Source organism: Chinchilla lanigera, unplaced genomic scaffold (genome assembly GCF_000276665.1).
Source record: "Chinchilla lanigera isolate Chin_1 unplaced genomic scaffold, ChiLan1.0 scaffold00118, whole genome shotgun sequence".
Classification (NCBI taxonomy): domain Eukaryota; kingdom Metazoa; phylum Chordata; class Mammalia; order Rodentia; family Chinchillidae; genus Chinchilla; species Chinchilla lanigera.
Genome location: NW_004955519.1, coordinates 2,910,857 through 2,924,197, shown reverse-complemented (window position 1 = coordinate 2,924,197; position 13,341 = coordinate 2,910,857). Strand labels below are relative to the sequence as shown.

Below are 13,341 nucleotides of genomic sequence, written 5' to 3'. Positions count from 1 at the left end.
TCTGCTCTCCTCTCCTCTCCTCCCCTCTCCTCTCCTCTCCTTCCCTCCATTTCCCTCCCTTCCCCTCCCCTCTTCTCTTTTCTCCTCTCCTCTCTTCTCCTCTTTTCTCTTCTCTTCTCTTCTCCTTTTCTCCTTCCTCCTCACCATGATATTATCAGTTTCCTCCACTGTGAACTCCCTCCATAATATACTATGCCACAACAGGCCCAAAACAACAGAGACAAATGACTATGAGCAAACTAAGACTTTCCCTCTTATAAGTTTGTTTTCTCAAGTATTTTGTCACAGTGATGGAAAGCTGACTAACATAGGATGGAAAGCTGACTGACACGGTAATACACCATAATATATTTATCCATTTTACTTTGATGGATATTTGGGGTGTTTTCAAGGTTCTTTTTGCTTCCTGGTATGGTTATACCTCTACGTGCATTTTATAAACACACATACACATATCTATCACACATATACCTAGAAATAGAATTGCTAAGTTATGGAGTTAGAATATTTTTAACCTTAGAAGATATTACTTAACAATTTCCCAAAGTATTTTCTATAAATTTACACTCCCTCTAGCAACGCAAGAGAATTACAGTTGCTCCATATCCTTGTCAGCACTTGGTATTGTTTTTATCTTTTCAAATATAATTCTATTGACGGGAAAGTGTAATAGTATTTCATACTTTTAATTTACATTACCTCAATTTGATACTAATAAACACAGTTTGATACATTTATTGAATATTTGGATGTTCTCTTTGTGAATTGCCAGGTCGAGTCTCCTGTTCATTTTATACTGGGTTGCCTATCTTTTTTATATTTATTTTAGGCCAGGAATATTTTCATTGAAAATATTTTCAGTGGGTTCAATCCCCAGAACTGCAAAAAATTTGCAAGTATTGATTACTAGGCTGTGGCTTACCTCCTCACCCTTTTTAACATGATCTTTTGATAAACTTCTTAATTTTAAAAACTTATCAATCTTCTTATTCCTTTTCCAATACTATATTGCTTCTGTGTCAAATGCCTCTCTCTCTCTCCTACAACTGTCAAAATGACCATGTCTTATCCCCCTACTCAATGGTTCTGAAGTAGTCTTTTAGAAAATACTAAATGCATGAGGCCTACTCTATGCTAAATCAGAATGTTGGAGGTAAGGCCTAGGCATTGTTATCTTTTAAAATTTATCCTGGGTTATTTTGATGTGAAGCAATGATATAGAATGACTACTAATGAATTCCATTTTTCCTTTCTTTGACATAATGTGAATGTGTCATATTTTTCTCTTTTTCTTATAGGCACTTGAATGCTTTATTTTACTTATCTTACTAAAATATTTTTTAATTTGCCAACTGTTTTTCTATGATTATCTGAAGTGCTCTATAGATTATCATAAGAAAATAGATACCATCTGTGATGACTAACAGGATTAGATAATTTACCTATCTCATTTCAGTTAATTCTGCCAAACCCATTTAGATTGAATTTAGGGTCTCCACTGTTTGCTCTTCTATGGTAGTGTGACACATTCATATCCTTTCCATGATCTCATAGCTGACAAAATATATACTTCCTTGATCCTTGACTTTGCACTTGGTCATGTGACTTGCTTTGACCAATGGGATAGTAGTAGATATGCTATAAGCAAAGACTGGGTATACTATATTTTATATGATTGACCTTTCCCTGCTATTCTCTGGCCTTTGGTCAAGTGAAGAATATGTCTCAGGTAACCAGTGGTCTATGAAGGATGGAAGATATGTGCAGCAGCTACACCTAACCAGCTGCTTGTAGCTGAACCCAGAAAAGCCCTCCTTAGATCAGCTGACCCGAACACTCAGTAGCAGGAAATCATGGCTACTGTACTATTGCACTGAGTTTTTGGGCAGAAATTAAGGTTCCAATGTGATAACTCTCTTGAATAATGTGATAGTGCTTAGATAAAGATGTGGTTCTGGCTGGTGATCATTCAGTAAACACATAAATTTTGAACATAGATGAACATCTGTCCAAATTATAAGTTATATATAAAAGCTACAATGATCATTCTTTATCCTATCAGAATTGGGTAAATATTTCATTTTACCTGAGAAGCAGTCTAACTTTTTTTACCTGCAGTTCTGTGTTGTAATCTATATTTCTAATTATAATAGGCTGCTGCTATGAAAAACTGTTTAAGAGAGTGGGTTAAATTGCTTTCTTATAGGAAGTTTTCTTAATCTATTTTCACTAACCTCTACCCAAAATTTTGCATGTTCAATTAAGAATCTAGATAACAAATCACAGTAGTAGAAAGAGTTTATAGTATTGTCACCAATAAAAGCCATGCATTTTAATGCATTATGATTGTTGCAGACACCTAAAATATCTCAAAAGATAGGCTCACCCTACGTAGAAATCTTGCTGTTATTAGAATCACCACTAGGTCTTCTTTAATGAATTAGTTTAGAAGTCCATATATTATGATGTCACACATTTGTTTTAATACTTTGATGGGTTTCCCCTGTGCTATATTTTATGCATTTAAGACTTTATTCTGAGAAAGGGGTACATCAGACTTTGCCAGACTGCCAAAGGGGTCAATAGTACAGAAGGAGCTAAGAATTACTAACTTAATAGATATATTGTCATTTTAGAGAGCAGAACTTTCTGAAAAAAAACAGAATTTTGAATGGTGACTGCAGCTGTTTTCTTAAAAGTGACTTTGTGAAGCTTTCCAGGAATTTCAAAACCTGCAAAACTCCAATAACTATCCAGTAGGATTACACCTGTGGAGCAGAAAAACTAAAATTAAACTGTCCAGAACCATAGTTACCTGGGGATTTAGCAGAACAGAAAATGTGCTTGAAATTACAAGATTACATATATTAAAAGATATTTTTAAGCACTTATTTTACAGCAGGCATTTTCAACCTCAGCTCTGCTGACCTTTGGGGATGGATAATTTTTGATGAGGAGAGCTGCCTCATGCACTGTAGGACAGTTAGCAGTTTCCACCCACTAGACGCCATTATAACTCCCACCCTAGTGTGACAACCCTAACAACTAACAATAGCTTCAGACATTTTAAGTGTTTCCTGAGGGGCATAATTACTGCAGTTGAGAATCACTGTTTTACATCATAATGCTTAAGAACACAATTTATTAAGTAAAGTGTAGGCCATTTGAATGCATTAACTCACCAGTTATTCATTTAACAGATATTTAGCATGCCACCTACTATGTGCTTACAATTGTACTAAACTCTGGCACAGTTGTGCTAACCTGTGGCATTATATCAGCCTCCAAAGAAGGAAATGATTATTTAGAAATGGTAATTTTGTTTAAGAGGAAATTTAGAGCTTACTGTCAGTCTATGATTTCATTTATCTGAGTTTGGTGTAGCAATAGGATGTGCTTAATTGTACCATTCTATTCCAAAGAGCTACCTGGCTGAGGAGGTTCCTCAAAGAGAGCAGACGTCCATGGATTGCTGCTTCATGCACTGGAGACCAGTAAGACACAATATCTGTATAGAAAGAGAGGAATAGGTTACAGCATTGTAATGCACTCATCTTCACCCATCGATGAAAACATAATAGATCCTAGATGAAGACATAGAAGTCACTTAACCGTAAGTCCCATCAGATCTTTGGAATTTCTTCCGTGTATTGATGGTTCTTGTGAATGGTTTAGTGGAAATGTTGGACTAGCTAAAGGACCACAGGCAGTGCCCAAACTGACAACAAAAGAGGCAGACAAGGAGATCTTTGTGTTATCACTGTGAAATAAATTAGGCACACAGACAGATACTGCATGGTCTCACCCATATGTAGAAGCTAAAATAGGAGAGAATAGAATGGTGGCTACCAGAGAAGGGAGAGAATAAAGAGGAGGGAGGGGGAGGAGGGGCTGACCAACAGGTGCTAAATTACTGTTGAATAGAAGCAAGAAGTTCTGGTATGCAGTGACACAGTAGGGTGACTGCAGATCACTATAATGTACTGCATATTTCCAAAAGCTAGGAGAAAGGATTTTGAATGTTTCTGCCATGGGAAAAACAACAGTAAATGTTTGAGGAGATTGGTATGTTGAACCTAATTTACACATTACATAAGACATACATGTATCAAAACATCACATGGTACCCCATAATATGTACATTTTAATTTTATTTGTCAGTTAAAAATAAATTAATTTAAATTGTAAAAAGCTTTAAAAAGAGTAAGCTTGAGATGACAGATGACAGTCCTTCCATTTTTACAGTGGTTTCAAAAGCAAATGGCCCATTTAATTAAGTGAGAGCTTTGCTAACTATCAGCATTAATTTGTAAGCTATGGTTGCCAGTCTAGTTTCCTGCATAAAATACAAACTTCGGCACTGTAGTAAAGAGTGCCACATACTAATAGAGGTAATCATGCAATTACATATGCCATTAAATTTGGAATGAAATTTACACAGAAACTTATCTATTTATAGATTACCTCCTGTCCCAAAAGTGAGTGCAAATCAGAGTTCAGCCTGACCTTGAAGCAAGGTCATTACCTATATTTACCCCCAAAGGCACTTTACCAATGGGGTTTAAAGAAAGCTCTGAATTCACACCCTCTTGATTTCTGAGCTGTGGATCCTTGAACAGGCTCTGACTCTCAGCTTCTCTTGGTTACCTGAAGACAGCAATATAATTACGCATGGCTCCACACATATTAGCTATTATTATTATCTTGCCCTAACACTAAACAGAGTGTTTATTATACCCCACAATCACTACTATTTAAAAGAGCCTACAATCATATAGGAGGAATACTAACTCTTAGAACAGAGCCTGTAAACCCCCAACACATTAAATGTTTTCCTCTTGCCTTTTAATTACATGTGGATGTAACTGAGTGTGACACAGACCCAATTTTTTCTCTCTCAAGCTGCATCTGATTTCCAGAACAAACAGATGCAGAAAGGCAGAATGGAAGGACGCTTGCCTGGGTTGGCGTCAGTACCAGCTTTGGCTGTTTTGGTAAACACGCAATGTACAAACAAGGCAGAATGATCTGATACCAGTTTTGCTTTGCATGGAAGCCCATAGTGCTAAGAAAACCAGGAGAACCAGGGCAGTTGCTAATGCCCTTGCAAACTGGAAGGGCCATGAAAGAAGGACAGGATGTATTTCACACATGTTGAAGGAGGCCTGCCCACCACCTGGAGCCATCAATGCCCTGGAAAATCTGTCTCAGTGAGCAAACTACCATCTTTCCAAATGGATTCATTAGCATTTAGCACATAAAAGGAAGATGAATAAGCCTATTCGGTGCCCAGCCAGGGCGCTCCTTCTAGGATCACTACGGTCTTAAGGCAAGACAGCTGAAGTGAAATGGTTTTTCCTACCTTCAAAGCTTTATCCTCAATAGATATTCAATGTCCTCACAGTATTTTCTGAGGTTCCTAATTCTCACAGGAAAAATACCGCTGCTTCTAGGGCCTGAAGTCTAAAATTCAGACTACAGATATGGAAAGACTGAGATTCAAATTAGAATTAAATGGATAGCTAATTACACTTTGTTGGTGCTGATAATGCAAAATACCATTCATACAAAATCTCAAGTGAGAAGAAAGAGCCAAGAAATGAGAAGGATTTTCAAAATCTGTTTCAAATAGATTTGCAGAAGTACCCTCCCTAATGGATCACTATGTGTACGATGATTAGTCCATTTTGTCTCCCAGTGCTCAGCTGCTAAGAAATATAACTGCCACACTCTCCAACCTTCTTAAAGCTACTTAAGATTATTAGACTTGACAGCCTAAAGAGTCCAGGCAGGTAATTTAGGTCCTAAATTATAATTGTGTTCAGATTTCATAAAAATGTTGCAATCATATTATTAGTGTAGACAAAAACTAATTTCTATTTATTCCTTATGAATCATTACTCCTATTTAAAGCAAATAAATTCTGTACTTCTTCAAGAGAAAAAGAGAGGTTACTTGATGTCCTGCACCCATGCAGAATGTAGTACTTACACTGGAAAAACAGCCTGTGTCTTTCATCAGTATAGAGTTTGTCCTGTCACACACAGTAGGAGGCTGACAATACTGCTATCTGTATCTAGCTAGCAAGTTAACAGTTCTGTTGAGCTATAATTCACATACCACACAATTTTCAGTGCTTTTCATTGTATTCACAGAGTTGTGCAGCTGATACCACACTCAATTTTGGAAGATTTTCATTACCCCCAAAAGAAATCTCATGCCCTTCAGCATTAACTGCACTGTTCCACTTCCCCCCCGGCCCTGGAAACCATTGATCCACTTTCTGTCTTTATGGATTTGCCTATTCTGGACATTCTTATAGGCGGATCCTTGTAATATGTGCGGCTTTGTGACTGATGCCTTTCATGTAAGCATATGTTTGAAGGTTCATCCTCACTGTACTTCATCCCTTCTTTGGTCAAGTACTCATTGTACAGATAGACTGCGTTTTATTTACTCATTCATCAGTCGATGGATATTTGTGCTGTTTCCACCTTTTGGGTATTATTAATAGTGCTGCTGCAAACATTCATGCGCAAGTTTTGAATGGATGTATGGTTTGGATTCTGTGGTGTACACACAAGGAGAATTGCTGTATGATATTGTAATACAGTTCCTTGGCTTTTGAGACTATTTTTCAATGTGCACATACCACTTCATATTCTCATTAGCAATGTTTGGAGCTTCCCTTTCTAACTTAAAGTCATGTTACTCTAGAGTTTGTTCTAGGCTCCTGCCCAGAAAAAAGAACTGGGGCCTCTTAAAGCCTAAACATATTTATTTATACAAGGATTTTAGCCTCGTCAGATGGCAGAACTGAATGATTAGGTAGGAATCAAAACAGTGATGATAGATAGGCTAACACTGTTCTAACATTCAGAGAGCACGCTTTGTGCATGCATGAGTGCAGGTACACACATACGTACACAAACGCATGTAATTTAACCAACACTGTAATTTGCACTATGAATTAGTCCACACATCTCTTTTGCAATGGAAAACACTGAAGAAATAATTGAGACGTGCACCTCATGAAACCCAAACTGAGGGGTCTGCCTGACAGGAGCTGGTAAGTGCTTCTCCAGGGTTTCCCGGCACTCACACCTCCAGCAGTCAATGAGCAATAGGCTCAACACACACCAGTTACACCCAGAAGCAGCCTCACCTGCAACTGGCGCTGGAAAGAGCAGAACAAGCAGGAAATGGACCTGTTTTCCTGCCCGAACACGATGATGCTCACAGTAAGAAACTATCTGATCAGTGAAGGGGAGACTCAAGTCTACAATGTCCCTTTCCATTGACTACGCCAAAGTCTTTGAACCTCGAGGGTCCTTACCTATATGTAACACATTATTCAAGCCCTGGGCACATATTAAGGATTCTTAAAATTTGATACTGTTCAGTATTTCTCAAGTACTTGTTCAGCCCTCATCTATTGATTTTGCTGCCAAAAGATGGATGACAAATGAGGTCCCTGGTGACATCATAGGTCCAGCAGTGTAGCTCATAGGTGAAACGGGGCAGGGAGCTCTCATAACAAAATCATTCTACAGGCCCTCCAATTAGAGCCATTAAACTTACCTTTTAGAAAACTGTGTCTCTAGCAAACCTACAGCACATTAAGAAGGGTGCTATTTCATTTTTATTGCACTTTCTGGAATGATTTCTAAAATTTCCATTATTTCAGGAAAGCTTTAAAATGCTCTAATTGATACATTCTGAAAAGAGCTATTACCAAGACACTGAGAGCCCTAGTGAATGCTGGGAAGTAGCAGAAATCTCTCTATCTTGGGAACATTTTGTAAGGTCAAGAAAAGAGAGGTCAGCTTGCTGGGGAGATGGGATCACTTGCCTTCAGTCTTCAGGATACAATACGGGTGGATTCAGTGGCATGAACCAACACTGCAAAGGATCTGGATGCCATGTTTACAATTACAGTGAATCTTGGTTTGATTCCAGGACAAACAAACAAAAAAAAGAGGACGATAAATGAAGGCCCCGAATCAGAAACAGGCAAACAGAAAGGCCCATTGAGACAACTCTCAGCCAAGTCAGTCCTGCTCACTACAGTTCTTTCTCCAGTCTCCCTCTCCCTCCCCCGTGTCTCTCCCTCTGCCTCTCCATTCCATAGGGACCTCACATTATCATCCATTCCGTTTAAACAGGCAGATTACTCTCAGAAAGCGTCCCCCTCCTAAGTTGCTCCAATATCTAAAAATTCACCACAGAGTATTGTTTCAATGCCTGTTCTTGCCTGTCTTCCATTTAAATGTGAAAACTCTATAGGGTAGCCTCAATTTTGTGAAGGAGGAAATAGCTCTATAGGAGAAACTGCAGGCAAAAACTCAAAAGATAGACAGTAAGAATGGCAACTGCAATAAGGTGGGCAGTGGGCTTACTGTGTTTAGTTTGTCTTTCAGTGTCTCCCAAAGTTTCTATGGGCAGCTGTGAATGAGTTTCCTAGGGTTATAATAACAAAGCACCGTGAACTAGGTGACTTAAAATGATAGAAATTTATCTTCTCATAGTCCTAGAGGCCAGAAATTTAAAATCAAGGTGTCAACAGGGCCACATTCTCTCCAAAGGTTCCAGGGAGAGTCCTTCCTCAACTGTTCTAGCTTCTGGCAGTAATCCAGAGTGCCCTTGATCTTCCTCACCTTATAGACACTTCTGCTTCTGTTGTTACAGTGTTTTCCTTGTATGTCTCCTCTCTTTTTCTTAGAAAAACACCAGTCATGTGGGCTTAAGCATCTGTTCTGCTCCAGCATAACGTCATTTTACATTATATCCACAATGACCCTATTTCCAAATATGTTTCACTTTGAGATATAAGAGCTAAGAATTTCAACTTGTCTTTCAGGGAGCACAGTTCAACTCGTAGAAAGGTAAAATGGCAGGAGGAGTGGGGTGGACATCATCCAAGTATGCTATAAGCATGTTCGAATATGCTAAATGAAACCCATTAGTCTGTATAACCATTATGCATTAATAAAACAAAGAGAGGACATTATTCTCCCTCTCCTGGGACAGGAAAGTCAAGCATTAAATAAATCTCTAAGAAGGATTGGTTATCCATCATCAAATTCATACATACATACATACACACATACATTCATACATATATACATACATCTTTCTTCCCTTCCTTCTGGAGAAGGCAAAGAAAAAAGCCTGCAGGTGGAGGGGTAACAGCAACCCTAAAATGAATCCAATCTAGGCCCTATCTTCTCTCCGACTTGTCCTTGTAACCAGGGACATGCTTCACCTGAGCTGAATTTCTTATCATATCCACTTGGAAATGGTATTCTGAGTGTTTCATATTCCACATTTCACCAAGGTCAAGACTTCAGAGGCAAAAACGAATGCAAAAAGCTATACCTGAGGCTTTACCTAAGGTGCAAGACTAATGCAAACCAGGGAGAACGCCTAGATCAGATTTCACTAGAGGAGTAGCTCCGCTGGATGTGGAAGGCAAATAGCAGTTTGTCAGTGAGATTCAGAGAAGCAAGAAGTGGAAAAGCAGAGGTGTCCAGGAATCTACCCTTTGTAATTTCCAGCGTTTTGAAAGCTTCTCTTCCCTTAGTCCCTTGGAATTACCACTGAAGTCTCTTCCGCCTTCTCTCTCCAACTCACTGAGCCTGTCCTTGACTAGAAGCTTGGGCTCCATCCTTGGTTCTTAGCTCTTGGCCATCAGAAAATTTCTCCTTTTGATGGGCTTCAACCACAGCCCCTCCACAGAACATTCTGAGGTCAGCAACTCCCAACCTGCACTTGGCCCCAATCCCAGTTCTGTATCATCATGTTATGCATTAGGCACAGTTATTGGTATTTTTCTATTCAAAAAAGAACTCCGCATCCTCTCTTCCTCATTCCACTCCCAAGTTAAGTTACTGTCCTTCCCAAATTCCTTCTTACCCAGCTCCCCTACCCAGCATTAATGTAGGCTGGAAAACTTTAATTTTGGCTACCTTCTCTCCTTTACCTTTCATATTTTATCAAGCAGTAAACCTGATGTCTATGTTCTTTTAAATTATCACCATTTCTTTGTCATTTCCGGTTTGATCTAGATGCACACTCCATGCTTTGATTAGTGTCATGGTTTCCAAAGTGTGTTCCCTGACCATCAGCATTAGCATTGCCTAGGAGCTTGCTGCTAATGAAGGCTCTGGGCCTCACCTCAGACCCACCACTTCATCACCTATTGCATCCTTTTCATTTTAGCAACCCCTCCGGGTGATTTTGAGGAGCATGAGAATTTGAGAATGAGTAGTTTAGTGCAATAATCTCCTAGATTGCCACCACAATCTATCCTGACCGTGCCTGCTAGATTAATTTACTTATGCCCTTCATTACTGTCATGTCTCTGCTCCAGAACTGCTAATGATTGCCAATTCCCTGACCCATAAACGTTAAAATCCTCCACCTAGTGTTTAAAGCTTCATCATCTGACTCTAGCTCCCGAATTTGTCCCCACAAGGCTTCCTAAGATGCTCTGCATTCTATCTGTGATGTAACGTGTTCACTTTCTAATCAGCATATCTCTGATTCTCCACCCACCCATCCTGCTACAACCAGGGTTGGATTAAGACCTTACAAAATTCTGAACTGTGAAAAGTGGCTGGGTCCCCCTCACCATGTGGAGACAAAAATAAACATAATGCTTAGCTACCAGAGAATTGTGTGGATATCAATAAATTACTGATTCTTTCACAGAGTGATTGGTTTGCTGCTTAAAAATATATTTGCCAAATTCTTTTTCAAAAGTGACATTTAGGATCACCCTGCTCTCCTAGTATTCCAAATTTGTGCTCAGCATGCTTACATATTAATTCAGTTCTGACTTTGTGGATCCTAACCCTACTCCTTATTTACTGTTCTGCTCTTTTTATAAGCAAAATTGGATAAATAAGCAAATGAATGAACAGCATTGTCTGCTCAACCAGTCAGAGAGAAGGTGTTTTATTTCTTCTGTTTTTCCCCCTTCAGGTACCTGCATAGGAGCTGATTTCAGCCTCCCGGTTTATTGTCCCTCTGATCATGAAGTGTAGTGGGCAGCTTACCGGGGTAATGAATATAATACTCTCTCCTCAAATGCTTAGACACATTTTTCAGAATCCTTTCAGCCAGCAAGCACCTGCTGAATCTTCACAAGAGAGTAACACTGTTCATATGTGTAGGACTTCATGCTTTAGCAAAGACATCACCTGGCAGTAAGATACTTCTCCAACTTTTTTAAGCAAATCAATTAGTGCCCAATATTTGAACATCCTTTATAAGCCCAGTCCCAACATAGATTGCAAATACCTACGAGCTTTTAATGAAAGAGCTTCTAATAAAAATTTTTCCTATTTATAAGTAACTTGTAAACCTCCAGCTTAGTAAATAATGCATTTGACCCAGAAAGAATGATTCCTTAGAGCTGAAGTTTTTACTAATTATCTATGACAGTTATATCTGTATCATCTGTAGCATTCTGCAAAAATACAGAGATGTACACATTTTTGAACAAGTGTGTAAAGAATATATATCAGCAAGCTGGACCATCCATCCGTAACTGCTGCATGGACACACCTCAGACAGACCCACTGAAATTGACCAGTTCTCTTCTCTCCTAAGCACATTAATCACCCACTCCAGCACTGTGATTTCACAGCACCTAGGACTCACCCCTCATAAATGAGTTCAAAAAGCTCCTGGTCTCAGGAGTGCCTCCTAGCCCCAGGGGCTTGCTGGTATTCCTGCCTTCTTGTTCGTTGTCCATGGTGTTTCCTGGGCCAGCAAGTTCCACGCTCTATTTCAGTTGCTTAGGAAAGTCCAAATTCCGTGCTTCTCATGCCCCTGGGAAATTCCAGTTCTGTGGCTGGCTGAATTACACACGTGGTGGTCAGACAGTCTGCAACAGAGAACAGTACAGGCAGGGTAATCTGAGTACTACCTGTGGTCACACACACACACACACACACACACACGCACACACACACACACTCACACACACACATACACACCACCCAGCAGGCTGGAGGCTGGCCAAAGACTACAACAGCCCCCCAGCCTTAAGTCTGCTAGGTTGCTGATGTCATATCCTTTCTAAAACTGAGACCAATCAGTGAGGAAGCCTTGGAGTTTATCAGGAAGGAAATTCACAGTTTTTAACTTTCAGAGGACGAAGAGAGCAGGGTGGGGGGGTAAAGGAAACAACTCGTTCGCTGCAAAGTTGTTCACCCTGTTGAACTCTGCTACTTGGATGCTTCATGGTGTTGAAACTAGCCCCAGCACCCAAGAGCTGAGAAGGCTGGTTTTGCAGTAGCCTTGCAAATTGCTTGCACAGTAACATGCATAGCACGCCTTGGCCATCTACACATGTGGATTCAATTTTGCTGGGAGTGTCTTATGGAAAAATGGGTCTATATGTTACAAAAATGCACCATTTGGAAATAACTTCTACTTTCTTCATTTCAGCCACAAGGATTTTATTAACTGTCCAATTACACTCTTGCTCTACACCTTTTGTTTTAGCTTTGAAATAAATAATGAGTAGATATAATTGGAAAAATAGATTGCAGGGTCACATGGGGTGTGAAAGAGATCTGCTATCTTTCAATTGTTAATTATAAACAAATGTTATTTTGTTAAGGTTTCATTGGTTTGCCTATACAAGATATTTGAACTTTCTATATATGTGGCTTTTCGATTTCCAGTTTTCTCTTTTTACCACACCCGTGAGTGCTGGAACAGGCTGCTGGTCACCTCTAGACTGTCATTGCTCCTGTCTGCCAGATGGAAGAGGGTTTTCCATCCTTGTTGGGGAAGGCTCTGAGTTACTCTTCAAGCATTGTCTGGTGAGGAAATAATTGTGGATTTGTTTTAATGCCAAGGATGTAGCCTCACTTTCTGGATTAATAGATCCTCAGTTGAAATATTTGGTAACCATCATTAACAGTCTGAAGACTATCCTTCATATTTTGAAATATATATATATATATATATATGCATAAGTGTTCCTTTGTGTTTTCACTTAAATAAAATTATCATATCATTCTATCCTTTTTACACTTATTTTGTCTCAAAGATCTTTCCATTTCAGCTTATATGGCTATGCTTCTTTATTCATTCACTACTGCAATCCATATTATGGCAAGATATTTACTTACTCTCCTAATGATACAAGCAGAATGTTATCATTTCATTGTTACTACACATCCACTGCAGCTCATATTTTTGTACACGTAGTTTTGTTAGCATATGCAAATATTTTTAGAGTAGAGAATCCTAAGAGTGGAAACGCTAAGCTAAAGGTACGCTCATACATGTGATAAGTTGTATAAAAAGACATAGAGACTC

At 39.1% G+C, this 13,341-nt stretch overlaps 1 protein-coding gene across 3 annotated transcripts in view; it reads right to left on the bottom strand.

Moving 5' to 3' along the window:
• Asb9 (ankyrin repeat and SOCS box containing 9) overlaps nt 1-13,341 on the bottom strand; it is a 38,557-nt gene that overhangs the window by 17,161 nt on the left and 8,055 nt on the right. Inside the window, exons 1-3 of one of the 3 annotated variants that reach the window (XM_005409177.2) lie at nt 12,006-12,063; nt 11,668-11,893; nt 3,429-3,508 (exon numbers count right to left, since the gene is read on the bottom strand). In XM_005409177.2, coding sequence (XP_005409234.1) covers nt 3,429-3,508; nt 11,668-11,761 — 174 coding nt within the window. In that variant the 5' untranslated portion in view covers nt 11,762-11,893; nt 12,006-12,063. The other 2 variants (XM_005409176.1, XM_013506982.1) reach the window with 2 other exon arrangements.